Consider the following 13,302-nt stretch of genomic DNA (forward strand, 5'->3'; position numbering starts at 1 on the left):
TGGAGGGGGCGAGAGCGGCTCTGGTTGCATTTGCCTTCCGCAAGTGTCTGCAAGTGGGTTTGTTTAAGTGGGAGTTGCCCCAGTTTGGGGGGAGCAGAGCTGATGCTGAGGGGGAAGATGCCTGTGCGTGAAGCCCCAGAGACCAGCTAAAGATCGGCCCCAGCTCACGGGTGCCGGGGTCCGGCTCGCTGTTGCAGATGCTGAGGACTGCCAGCGATACTGCCCAGCACCGGTGACCCGTCACGCCCCTGCCGCGGCGCCAGCCCCACGCTCTCTGCCCCCTTCTGCCCTCCATCCACCTCCCCTCTGCGTCACTCGAAAGAAGGGACTCACCAGCCCCAGGAGAGGCACCAGGGAGAGGAGAAAGGGCTGAGCTGGGCCCTGCTGCCTGCCAGGGGAGGAACCTGTCCTCCTCGGGCATGGACACAAATCTTCCTCCCCATGGGAACAGCAGGTTCGGACGTGTCCCTCGTGCCAGAGCCAGCCTTTCCCAGAGCCGGTTGCCGGCCCCGCGGGCGTTGCCACGGAGCTACAGGGGAGAGATGCAGCTTCCTCCAGCCCCTCTCCCTCGCACAGGTCTTTGCAAAGGACCCTTCTCTTGCAGGGATGCCTGAACCCTGGGCACGGGGCATGGGCTTGGGCAGCACATTTCTTCAACAGTGAGTACAACCATGCATGGCCCTGAATTTGTCCCAAGGGCTTGTCTGGCCTTGGCAAGAGGGAGGCTCCTTAGCCTTGGGCAGTTCGCTGCCTGCCTGCTGCCTTGTGCCGCTGCCCTGTCCCTGCCAGCATGTCGTCCTTCCAGGGCTCTTCAGCCCTCCGGCTCTCTGAGGTGCCGGTGCTGGGACTGCTCCCCAAAGGGACTCTTAGGAGAAGTAAATGGTCTCTCAAGGGAGTGAGAATGGGGAATGGGAGCAAACCGTGTTAGAAACTTCTGATGGGGACAGCATCCCTGGAAACAGGGGCCTGACCCCAACAGTTCCCTTTCCACCTCCACCTGGCTGCCCGTGGGAACGGGAGCCTTGACCACGATGTTTCAGCCTGCTCAGCGAGCAAGTCCTGCCTGCTCGGCGAGCTGGCCGGGGCTGTGCCCAGCCCTCCTGCCTGGCGCCAGGACCCCGTGGGGAGGGAGCCAGGGGCCCCGGGCTGGGAGGTCTTCACTGGGGACAGCACTGGGACACTGCTTCTCTGCCTGTACAAGGTAGCCCCGGCCAGGTGCATCCTTTTGGCCGGGGTGCACCCACCCACAAGCTGCTGTGTCTCGCTGTGCGGAGATGGCTCACATGAGCTCTCCTGCAGAGAGGGGCAATGCTGATGGAAGGTCGGGACGGGGAAGGCTCAGCCTGAGCTCTGAAATGTGGCTGCCGAAGCTCTTCCCTGCAGGGAGCAGCAGAGAGGTGGGCTGGCACCCACGGGTGTCCTGCCTCGCTCAGAAGGGGCCGTGCAGGAGCCAGAGCAAGGAGAAGCGCTGAGTACCAGTGCTGTGCAGCATGCCCCATCGCTCCTGCCATGTTGCTCCGACCTCCTGGGCTATGGGCTGCCAGATGTGACCTTGCCGCTGAGCAGGACAGACAGGTAATGCCCCTCTGTAGACTTCTGCAGAGAGAGGGGACCTTGTGGTCCCTGCTGCAGGAGCCCAGCTGGATGATTGCCTTCATCTATCAGCCCAGTGTCCCTGGAGGATGTCCTCCCCTTCCAGCACGCAGGGTGCAGCAAGGTCACCGGGAGTGGGACAGGCTGGGGAGCAGCCTGCTCCTGCTGCGACAGGCTCTTGTCCCCAGCCAGCACAGACGGCCAGATGCTGGGGCCAGTTCCTGGTGCTCTGAACTGGGGCTGCACTCGCTTTTCAGCCCTGAAACGGACCTCAAAACCAGGCGCTCTGGCAGATGGGAGGTGTTAGCACAGCCTCGCCTGCTCACTGGGTTTGCTAACCCAGTAGCCCAGCATTGCAGGTTGCCTCCTGGGGACTCACAAGGGACACGTACACCGAAACAGGGCAGAGATTGGCATCATTTTGGCTGCAGGTGCACGGCGAAAAGAGCTCTCTCCTTTAGCACAGAAATGATTTTGCAGGCTGAAGCTGCACAGGCGAGATCAGGAAGAGGAAACGTACTGAGCTCCGGCTACCAGCACCCGTCAGCAGGCCTTGGCCAGGGCCAGGGTAGAGATATGACACAATTTAACCTCCTCGCTTGCTTGCCTGCGTTTATCGTGCAGCCTGAGACAAAGACAGAGAGCTACCCGTGCCTGCTAAAACAGCCCAGTCTGGGAAGCGACTGCACCACAGCTGGCTGACACACTTTCTACAGCATGAATTCTGCAGTAATGGTATCTGTGAGCAAAGCCCTGCTTATACACTCAGTTAAGCAGAATCCGTAAGGCTGTTTGTAACAGAGCCATCTGTGACCTCTACAGCATCACGCCATTAATAGCAAGGCTTGGTCTGGGTCAAACAAAAGCAGGGCAGGCTTAATAGGAGAGGAAATTAGGTGGATGTGCTTGGCTGGCCTCATCCCCGCGTGTTCCTACTGTAATTATAGCCTTGTGCAGCTCAGCTTTCTTATTCAGCGATCTCGCTGCCAGGACTGCATTTCTCATGACCTAGGTGTAAAAGCCGCACGCGGATATGTTTTGGCCCCAAGCAAACCTGAGGCAGCACAAAGGCAGCAGTGGCAGGGAACCTCAGCTCGTCGCTGCCGGGAGATGGATGTGTGGCCCGGGATGTGGCAGGGAAGGGAGGGAAGGGTTGGGCTGGGGGAACAAGACCGGGAACCCTATCTGCAGAGAAAGCTGGAGATACCCAGTTATGGGTTTGGTCCCTCCATCACGGCCAAATGCAGACGGGGCTGGTAGAAAGTCACATCTAGTGCTGGCCCCAGTGGTGCAGCTCGGGAGGATGCTTCAGAGGCCAAGGGGTGGCACATGGTGACAGTGGGGTGGATGTTCCCAGCATCCACCCTCTGGGCTCATCTGCTCTTGCGTTCAGGCTGAAAATGAAGACGACAACCTGTTTTCCTGACCTACGGAGAAAGAGCAGCCCTGGAGGGCATTCCTGCGCCTGGATGGGATAAGCAGCTTTTCCCGCTGTGGTCAGACCAAGCAGTGATGCAGCCGCCCTTGGCCTGGGGCTGTAGCATGCAAAGGCAGCACTCCGTGCTGCGGTGAGACGGGCTCGCTGCTGACGGTGGCTGAAGCGAGATGGGAACCAGGGGGATGCCCAGGACAGATAAACACCCCCTCACTGTCCCCCCCTTGCAAGGAGGGCTCCCCCTCACACTCCCGCTCTCTGGGGGAGCAGGTGCCGCAGTGCTTGGTGTGACCCTGTGAAAGCCTCTCCAGGCGGCCTTAATCACATTCCTCTGCAGCAGGGACACATCTGGTACAAACATGATCCTGTCCCCAAGGAGCCTGGGCTAATTCCTGCCGCAGAGCCCCAGAGCAGCCCCGGGCAGGGAGAGCTTCGGCGTGGCTTTGATCGCCACCACCCTCACCTTGCAGGGACGAGGCTGGCGTGCGAGCAGCGGGGCAGGAGGGGAGGTCCACAGCTTCGTGCTGAGTTGGGGCCGTCCGAGCCTGAGCTGGCCTGGCCAGACCCTGCTCCGGTCTGAGCTGTGGCCAGGCTCCAGGCTGGGAATGGGAGAAGGGAGGAACTACCCTATTTTTAAGATAATTTCAAGAAATTGTGAAACTGGAGTGGGGAGGGGGCCAGGGCTGCGGGGACAGCGTGTGCCCTGCTGTGTCCCCTTCCCCTTGCACACGTGTGGTCTGTGGCAGGAGAGTGCCTCGGCGTCTGGTGCTCTGCAAGGGTCAGGCCACTCCTGCAAAGGGACACGCTTGATTTTTGGCCACTGCTTCTCAGTAGTTCTCCCCCTTTTAGAGAACCCTCTCCTGACTGCCCTGTGCTTTGGGCAAGGTGGGGTTTGGTGGCCCTGGCAAAGCAGCAGGGCCTGCCGGCGGGGGCTGCGATGGTGGCGATGCATGGCAGAGCCTGGGGGCCCTCCTACTGCATCTGTGCCTCCCTGTGCCCCCCGCTGCATCCAAGGTATCCTGCCTCCGCTGCCGGCTCTCCCGAGTGAGATCATCCCAGGGATGACACCGGAGGAGATCAGTTCCCCACCCTACAAGCACGGCTCCGATGAGCCATTGGGGAGGTGGCACCTGCGGCCGAGATGTCACAGCTCGTTCCCTTGCAAGTGATGGGAGAGCAAGCCTGGCAGATGCTCACCGCCCGCGGCGGGGACACGCTGGCCTGCCCGCCTCCCAGCCGTGTGCCAGACCCGTGGCAGAGGAGGAAATTAGGATATTGTCTGGTGTCCAGGAGGAATTCCTGCCTCGGCTTGTTCCTGCCAGTCCTCTGCCGACCTTCCCTCGGTGTGGAAAGCCCAGCAGGAAGCTGACTCACTGTCTGCTGCCGCCACGGCTGGGTGCGGGGCTCTGCTGCCTGCAGCACCGGAGGGCTGCTCCTTTCACGGATGCAGGAATAGCTCATCGCCCAGACCCCCGGCACCCGCCCGCCCTGGCTCTCCTCTGTCAGAGAGCATGGCTCTCCGCTGACAAGCAGAGGAGAACAGCCACGGCATCCTGGTTTCTGTTCCATCTGCAGCTGGGCTGGCGGGAGGGCTGAGAGCTTGATGGGTTGCTGGCATCACTGCCGAACACGCGGGCAGCGCCGCTGCGCCAGGCTTGGGGGCAGGAGGCAGCCCCGAGGTGGGGAGGAGGGCTGATGGGCTGGAGAGGGGTCCCGGGCTCATCCTGGGCAGTGGGGCCCATGCCAGCTCTTGTTGACTACTTCGTGTTCATCACATCGCTGACGTGGCAGCCAGCCCCAGAGGTGCCGGGGTGGCAGAGGTGAGGTGCCAGACACGTGGTGGTGGCAGCGTCCGGGTGGCCAGCGATGGCGAGTCAGCACTTGCCTGCTTATAAAAGCTTTGCAAAGAAGCAGATGGTCGTAGCTATTCCTTCCTGGCAAGCAGCACCTAAAGAGATTTAGGAGACAGTTCAGACATCCCCCTTTCCATCGGGGCTCTATGAATGTAGGACTGGCAATTTAATCCCATAACAGAAAGGAGCAAACATCAGGCATAAGTTTCTTATCAGGATTCTTGCCACCCTTCCTACCAGGCTGATGGAGCACAGGGCTGACAGCATCAGTTACTGCTGCTGCGCTCAGGGAATCCAACGTTTATTGCCTGGATAGTTTAGAAAGTTATTTTGTTCTGAGGACCAGGTTGAGCCACCTCCTTCTTCCCTCTTAGAAGATGTCACTCGACAATAGTGTTAATACTAAAAACCTTGTCTTTTGAAAGGTCGGTTCCCTACCCTGCCCTGGGCTTTCCAAGCCCTGTTAGCCCCCTGCCTCAGAGCTGCAGGGAGCTCTGTCAGGCTGGAACAGCGACTGCTCCGTTACAGCCCAGCAATACATGTGCTGCATCACTGTCACCGGGCTGAAAACTGCAGCAGGTACAGGCTTAGAAATTTTTTCCACGGTGTGTGTGTAAACCAAACTTGCAGCACCCTCTGGGAGCTGATGAACAAGAGAGGGAAAGGGAGCTCACAAGGACCCTGGCCTCGGAAACAAGGGTAAGGCCCCGAGTTTATGATGAGTGCATTTGGGTTGCTTGGTGTGTTTGCTGGGAACAGGATTGCTGCTAGCTTGCCACTTCATTGTCAGATCTCCCTTGACATGCAGCTGTGAGGGTCATGCCTTGATGGGCAGCCCACCCCTTCATGACAGGAAGCATGGCCAAAGTTTCTCCACTGGAGAAATCCAGGAGGGGACATCTGGTGCTGGAGATGCCTGCTGGTGGAGCCCCTTGGCAGGCAGGCAGAAGAGGTAAAGGAGAGGTATGCTCCTCAACTTTCCCATGGCTGTGAGGAGCTCCACGGCCCCCTGGTGACCACCCGGAAGGGAGAAGCTGAACAGCGAAAATGGTCTGCAGAAGCAGCAATAGCAGAGGAGGAACTGTCCTCCTGCGGGGAGAAGCCTGGCTGTAGCAGAACCAACCTGATGACATGCGTGGTTGCAGAGGGGACTGTCAAGGACAAATCAGTGTTGAGTTGATCTAATCCCCTTCACTAACAGGGTAATTGGCCTTGCGGATAGAAGTATTAGATGTGAGATAAGGACTGTAGTTAGGCTTCTGGCGCCGTCTTGCTTGATGTTTTCAGAAGACAGGGAAAGTGGTGTAGATTAAGCTAATCCAGCGCAAGTACAAAAGAGGTTGGATAGTCATGCCCTGGGTAGCTTCTCGGTGACTTGATATCAAAACGGAAGGACACATGACGGTGACACATATTAGGAAACCTTACCAAAAGGTCCAGATAGCGAACGTGGAAGAGGCTGGTGGGGGTGGTCGTCACAGGCATCTGTTGCAGTGGCCTAAGTGTGACTCTGTCTTGTGGCAGACATTGGACAAGATACTGCCACCTCCTGCAGAACCCTGTGTCTTTTAAGTAGTTCAAAAAGCACATTATCCACCAAAAAAATCCCAATCCCAAAACTCCCCCCCCCTTTGTTTGATCTCCTTCTTTCTTTCAGAATAAAGAAATGATTTCTTACTACTGCAAGAAACACCCCCACAGTGTAGGTATCCGTGGCCTGTGATCTGGACACGCTTTTTTTGACAAACTTCACCCAGCCTGTTGCTCTATGCTAGCTGCTCCAGATCTGAGAGAGATAATTTGGAAGTGCTGTCAGGATTCCTGTTAACGCTCTCTCGCAGGGTATCATGCTACGCTGACCTGCTGAAGGGACCCTGAACCCAAAATGTTTGCTGTTTCAGAAGACGTCAGTTGTCCTTCCAAACCCCACGCTTGGCTGCTCTGGCTGTATACAGAGGTGGCCCCTCTTCCCCGCTGCATGCCCGTGCGTGGCACTGGCCGCTCGGGCTCAGCCGGCGCCTCCCGCACCGCGAACCCTTCTCAGCATCCCCCACTCGAGACGCTGGCTCCTCCCCAGCCTGCGTGACCAGCTCCCCTGCTCCTAAGTGCTCAAGCACACGCCGAGCCGGCCTGCCCCGCCGCAGCCGCAGGGGCGCAGCGGCCGCGCTGCCCGCGCCCCGGGGCGGAGCGGGGCGGAGCGGGGCGGAGCGGGGCGGCCCGGCCGCTCCCCGCTGCCCGCGGCCGGCGAGGCGGAGCCAGCGCGGCGTGGGGCCGGCGAGTCGTGCCTGCCCGGCCGCGGCGATGCGGCGCTGAGAGCCGGCCGGCAGCGCTCCGAGCGGGGCCAGACCGCCGATGGACGCCTCCCTCCGCCAGGTGGGCAGCGGCGGGGCCGGGGGGCGCGGCGGCGGCGGCGGGGCTGCCCGCCCGCCTGCTCGCCCCTGCCCGGGGGCGGCGGGGGGAGCCGGGCGGGGTCCGGCCGGCAGGGTCGGGTCCCGGGGTGGGACGAGCACCGGGGTGCCGTGCCCCGGCTCGGAGCCGCCGGGCGCTGCCCCGGGCCGGGTGCGCCCCTGGAGCCGCGGGATGCTGCGCTCCCCGCGGGGCTCGCCGCGCCCCCGCTGCCCCTCGCCGGGGCAGTCCCGGTTGCACTTTTTCTTGAGCGCTGAGATGCGGCGGGTTTTGTCCCCGGGCGCTCCCCAGGCCCGGCGCGGCACCGGGCAGCCCTGGTGAGGAGCTGAAGGGGTTACGGGAGCCAGAGCCCGAGCGATGTGCGGTTCCCGCACTTGAGGCTGAGGGCTGCTTGCAGGAGGAGAGGATTTGTCGCAGGATAGTCATGGCTGCCCAGAGACTGCTCGCATGCTGCTTTAATCCCCTGGAGCGACTTAAGGGTCCAGAGCCTGCTCCTGCCTGTGTGTGCATGTCACAGCTCGGCTCGCCGCACGTGGCACCGGGCCAGAGCCGAGCCGGTGAGGAACCGGGAAGCGTGCAACGGGAGGCAGCGTCCGCCTCAGCCCTCTGCCTCCTCGGTGCCTCTGCCCAGTCACCTTCACGCTGGCGGGCAGAACGGGCTCCTCCGGAGCCAGCCTCATACCTGTTAGACGTGGGCTCTGGTCCCACGCGTGCTTGCAGTGCCCTTTCCTTGAGTGTTCACAACCGCCGTGTGTGGGGCGTTGCGCTGCCCTGGGGGGAAAGTGATGTACAGCCTTAATGCACGTGGCCCGGTGCCGTGCACACCACACCCCAGACCCCCCAAAATTCTCTCTGTCTCTTTCCTTGCCTGAGCATTCACAGGTTTCCAGCCCAGCCTGATGCTGCCTTTGGTTGTTAGGGGCAGGTGGGTGCAAGGCTGGGGTAGCCCTTGCTGGCCCCGTGGGCAACAGGGGGTGCCCATGGCAATGGGCAAGACAGGCACTGTGGGGTGACAGGGCCATGCTGAGGTCTGCGGCTGAGCTCTGAAAGCCTCCTGTTTGAGGCCAGGACCATCAGACATCCCCCCCGCTCCAACCCCCGGTTGGTTTCCAGGCCATTAAACCCAGTGTCTGGCCCTTGCCGTGTCCTGGGTGCGGCAGGGGAACTGGCAGCCCCCCCGGAGCAGCCCGATGTTGGTGGGCTGCAGCAGCTGATGGGCTCGGGCCTGCCCCTTCCCCGGTGAAGCACTTTCTTTATCAGAACAGATGTTTCCCCAGATCTGGCCCCAGCGAGGAAGAAGTGGCTGCCCTGGGGGCTGTGCGGCTGGGGCTGCCCCGCGGCATGCACAGCACATCGCCCAGGAGCCTTTCAGCCATTAACTGATTAACCTGCTGCTCCTGGAAGCCTGGGCCGCCTGTATCTAATCAGATGGAGGCCAGGGTTTCCCAAAGGGCCATTTCACCAGAGCCTTTATGCCCACCCCTCTGTCACGAGGAACCTCCTGGCCTCTTGCAACAGGAGTAGCCACCGAGGAGCCTGAAGCGCTTGATGGGAATGGGAGGCTGGAGAGGGGATGCCCAGAGATGCGTGTCTCGGCAGGTAGCACCCAGCAGAGAACAGCCTGCTTTGTCCAGCTCCACTTGTCTGGGCGTGATTCTGCCTTCATCTGGAGAAACAAGGATTTCCAGGGAAGGGCTGAGGGGCAGCCCTGAAGCCAGGGACTCTCTAGGAGTCTTACATCTCTTGTAAATCATGGGCTTAAACCGTGGTGAAGCAAGGTGGCCAAGACTGGAGAGCTGGGGCAAGTGTGCATGGGAAAGCATCAAGCTTTGCTTTGCAGGAAAGGCAGTGGGGGTGAGGGGGGGGATGTGGCTTCTCTGGAGCGGGAATGTTTGGCATTTGCTGCACCCCAGCCACTCTTCCTCCTTCTCCGTGGGGGGTTCTTGGTGGGAGGGCAACGCCTGAGCAGAAGGGAGTTGCTCCACCTCTTTCTGCTGCAGCAGAAGCCAAGCTTGTCCCAGGGGATGCATGTCATCCCTTACAATGAATAGCTTAAACCCCAGCATGTTGTTGGTCTTGCCTGAGCAGGCTCCCATGCTGTGCTTGCAGCGTTTAGATAGCACGCTCAGCGATGTGGTCAGTGTCTGGGGTTAGGTGGGGATGCCGTGGGTCTTCCCAGCTTCCCTGGTTCCTCCCTCAGCATGCTGGAGACCAAAGGAGTTCCTATTCTTTGAAGTTTATCTATGATAAGTGGCTTAGTGATGGGTTCAACTTACTTATCGTCCTGGCTCTGCCAAGGGGGGAACAGTTTTGGCCAGTTGTGTCCACTTGACACTGCTGAAGGGCTTCCCATGTGCCGTGGCCTCCTCTGACTGCTGACCCCGGGGACGGTGTGCTGGTGGGTTGCGTGCTGCCACCACTCTTCCCCTGCAGCGTCCCAGGCGGGCCAGATTAGAAAGCCTTCATCCTCAGCAAGTGGTACAGCACAAAGATGTGTGCCTCTGCCATCTGAGGTCTGGTGTGCAGCACGGCTCAGGGATGTGACGGATGATGCCTTTGCTCCAGCCGGGTATGAGCAGGGGGGCCAAGACGGTGCGTGCGCTCCGCTGTCTCCTTTCTTGGCTGCTGCAGCGAGTCCTGTGCCCAGACAGGGAGGAGGGGCCCCGGAGGCCAGGGCTGTGGCGCGGTGACGGATGACAGTTTCCCTGCGTGTCTGGAGTGTGGGCAGGATGTGGGGTGACACAGAGGATGTGACTCGCTCTCCAATTCCCCCCGAGGAGCAGGAATGTCGTGGCCAGGGTTAAAGGAGACACTTCTCCCATGCCGTCCCTCTCTGCTCTCCAGTTGGAGTGACCAGCCGGCACGGCCCCACGGACAGCCTGCACTGAGCAGCAGCATCCAGTGGAGTTACAGATGCTGTTCTCCTTCTGCTCATGTGCCACTGGCCTAGAAATGCTGGCATTTTAAGCATTAAACAATTTTTCTCATTGCTCTTTTGGTGAAATGCAACACTTCTCATCTGTGTTGTAAAATAAATCCCCCACAGTCCTTAAGCTTTCTGACATAGGAAGAGAAAGGCAGGGGGGATCCTGTGCTCATGTCCTGCATGGCTGTGGTGGTCTGAGCTGTCCTCCCTACAGCTTGGCCTGGTCTTCACTTACTGTCCCCCATCCTCCCCTGGCTGCAGCCCATCTCTTCTTTGGGGCCTGGGACATCTGCCACGGAGGTGGGGAGAGAAGCCACTTCCCCCAGGGACGCAAGCAGCCCAGCGGGGAGTCTCTGGGTCAAGCCCACGGAGGAGTACAAGGGCTACCTGGGTTGCCACCATGCATGCATCTGAGCTGCTTTCTTGGCTCCAAATTGAGATGGGGAGCAAGCAGCTCTGCCAAGTCTGTTTTGCTCTGGCAGCTTTGCCCTGGCTGCTGCGCGGGTGTGCTGACTGCAACTGGGAAGTGTCTGACTACTCCACAAAGCCATCAGCTAGTTTGCAGAGCGTGGCCCTTTGCCGGCCACGTGATACTCAGCTGTACACGCTGTCCTCCAGGTGTCTGATGGCTCCTTAGTCCTGGTGTAAACTCATATATGTAAGCATTCGCAGACAGAGTACATGGGTAAGGAGAAGAGCTGAAGGGACTTGTCTGTGAAAGCATCTTTGCAGTGTGGAGCCTGCCTCCTGCAGCAGGTACAGGACTGGTCTGATTTTTGGTTGCACATGCGATTCTCACCAGCTTTGAGCTCTCGGTTGAAGCTGCCTGGCTGCATCATTCAGAGATCAGTGTCCCCAGGGAGCCCAGTTTGTGCTGGGTGGGGAGGGCTCGTACACGGCATCCTGGATTGGATTTCTCAACGGCTTGGTTTGCCCCCCCCCACGCTCGCTGCAGTTGGGAGAAGGTGGAGTTCCTGTGAGAGAGGAGTGTGGCCGGATGTCCTGGAGAATCCTTCCAGAGACTCCCGTCTGAGATGAGGGAAATGGTTCAGCTGACTTGGATGACGCTGACTCTGAGTGATGTGCCGTCTTTCCAGATAACGGTGAGCCGAGTGCCCATGTGTTAACAACCCTTGGCTTAGGAAAATGCCGTCTTGGAAAGAAACAGTAGATAGAGCGTCGTCTTCTTCAGCAGTGGGGCTGCTCCATGAAGGAGTATTCCCACCAAGCCTCTCTCCTCCCCTGAGGACCACGTGCTTTGCCAACTTTCCCTGACGACCTCCTCTTAGTTTACCAAGAATATTGTGACCTCTTAGAGATTGGGAAGAGACAGAGAAATGCTGACTATTACATCCGTGCTGAGTATGTAATGCTCTCTGAGTCAATACCAAAAAGAGCAACCCCTCTCTGTTTAAGTAGTCTAGTGTAGTTCAGCTAAAGAGAAGTACCACTGTCCTTGGTAGGTATCCATGGGGCTGGTGTTCTTACATGCAGAATCCTCCATCCCAGCTGCATCTCCCCAAAACCGTTCAGAGCGATGAAGAGGCAGATGTAGGGCGAAGGGGCCCGGCTGCCCTGCTCTGGAGCAGCAACTGCGGGCGAGAAAGCTCTTTTGCCAAAGGTGACATGAAGAAGTGTCTGGCGGAGGAGAGGGAGTCCTGTTAGCTCCCTCCTCAGGGCATTTGTCTGGAGCCAGGCTGCGTGAGCTGCGACCTTGTCAGATCCTATCAGCGGCGCGAGGGTGGGCTGGCGCGGGCGCTGGATGGGAGCCCCCACGCGAAGGGAAGCCGGGTCTCCCTGGGCCAGCCTGCAGCTGCCCCGTCGCTGCCTCCAAAACCACCTTGTACCGCTCTGGTTTCACTTCTTGCCTCACTTTTTTTTAACATAATAATCACAAATGTTTCGCAATTTCTTATTTCCCATTTTGCTTTAAGGAGAATTTGCGAGCTATTTAAATGTGATCATTAAGACTGAAACTTCTGCGAGTCTGGGTTTCCTGGTTATCCTCCAGTTACCCTAAGCTCTGCAGCTCTGTCTCCTCATTTCCATCTGAGATTGCACACAGTTCAGCAGCGCTGCCGCGCGAGTCCCAGGAAAAACACCTACGGAGGGCCTGTCTGCCCTGCACCCGCTGGCACAGCGTCTGGGGACTCTTGGGTCCCGTCATTATAAACGCAGTAATTATGGTAACAACTGAACCAGTGGTGGGCCTCTCATGGATACAGTGATCAGCGCACTTGATGAGAAGGTGGAAATTCGGGTTAGGACCAGGGCTGTGTATCGGTCCTGTTTATTCCTGCTACTTGTGTCTTGAGCCAATGAAGAAGATTCGGCTGAATCACACTTTCTGGAAAGGCTTCTTATTTCTGGAAGATCCCCTGCTTTTTGCAGTTTCTTCAAGTGGTTACACAACCTTGTTTTAAAATAAACCCTGCTTCAGTTCTAAAGTGTCTGGCAGCTCCATCCGTTTTTGGGTCCTACTTTTCTTCTGCTTCATGAGAGTTGTTTCGTCCCAAATAACTTCTCTGTCTGCAAGAAATTATTCTCTGGCACCGGGTTGCCGACAAAGGTGAGGCAGCAGGTAGCAGAGCAGTGGTCTCAGTACTGCTGGCAGCAGCGTCCTCCCAGCAGGGTTTAGTTAGTTGAGTATGCAGGTGAGGTTTGCAGCCCATGCTGGGCCACATGCTGCTGCGATGCCCCTGCTATCAGTGTCTGGGCTAGATAGGGCAGCCCTAGCTCTGGCAAATCTACATAATGACATTAACGTTTTCACAAGTACTTTTGCATTACAAGGGATCTTTTTGAATAACAAAAATGACTGAGTTTTTTAGATTTTCTCTGGAAGGCTTCTTTCTCACACCTGAAAGCATCAGTAAGCAGTAAACTTCCTTGCTCCTGTTTATACATCCCAGACATGCATCAGCTCTTGTTGCAGCCAAGTGTCCTGGGAGTTTCTGTTCAGCAATTTGCAATCTTCTTTGGGTCTGTGACTTTCCAGAAGACATTCCTCTGTTTGAAGTGCTTCTTGCGTTCCTCCTCCCCTGAAGCTGACCTTTCAGTTTGGCTGTATTTTAATCCCATTTTGTTCA

The 13,302-nt window shown here is 58.4% G+C and overlaps 1 protein-coding gene across 1 annotated transcript in view; it reads left to right on the top strand.

Annotated features, from left to right (window-relative positions):
* The first annotated feature begins 7,165 nt into the window (after positions 1–7,165).
* Positions 7,166–13,302, top strand: part of LOC142083536 (unconventional myosin-X-like) — a 94,156-nt gene continuing 88,019 nt past the window's right edge. The window contains exon 1 of the mRNA XM_075153069.1: positions 7,166–7,254. Within this exon, the coding sequence (XP_075009170.1) occupies positions 7,234–7,254 (21 nt within the window). The 5' untranslated portion in view covers positions 7,166–7,233. The remainder of the gene's footprint in view (positions 7,255–13,302) is intronic.

The sequence above is a fragment of the Calonectris borealis genome, chromosome 6 (assembly GCF_964195595.1).
Source record: "Calonectris borealis chromosome 6, bCalBor7.hap1.2, whole genome shotgun sequence".
NCBI lineage: Eukaryota > Metazoa > Chordata > Aves > Procellariiformes > Procellariidae > Calonectris > Calonectris borealis.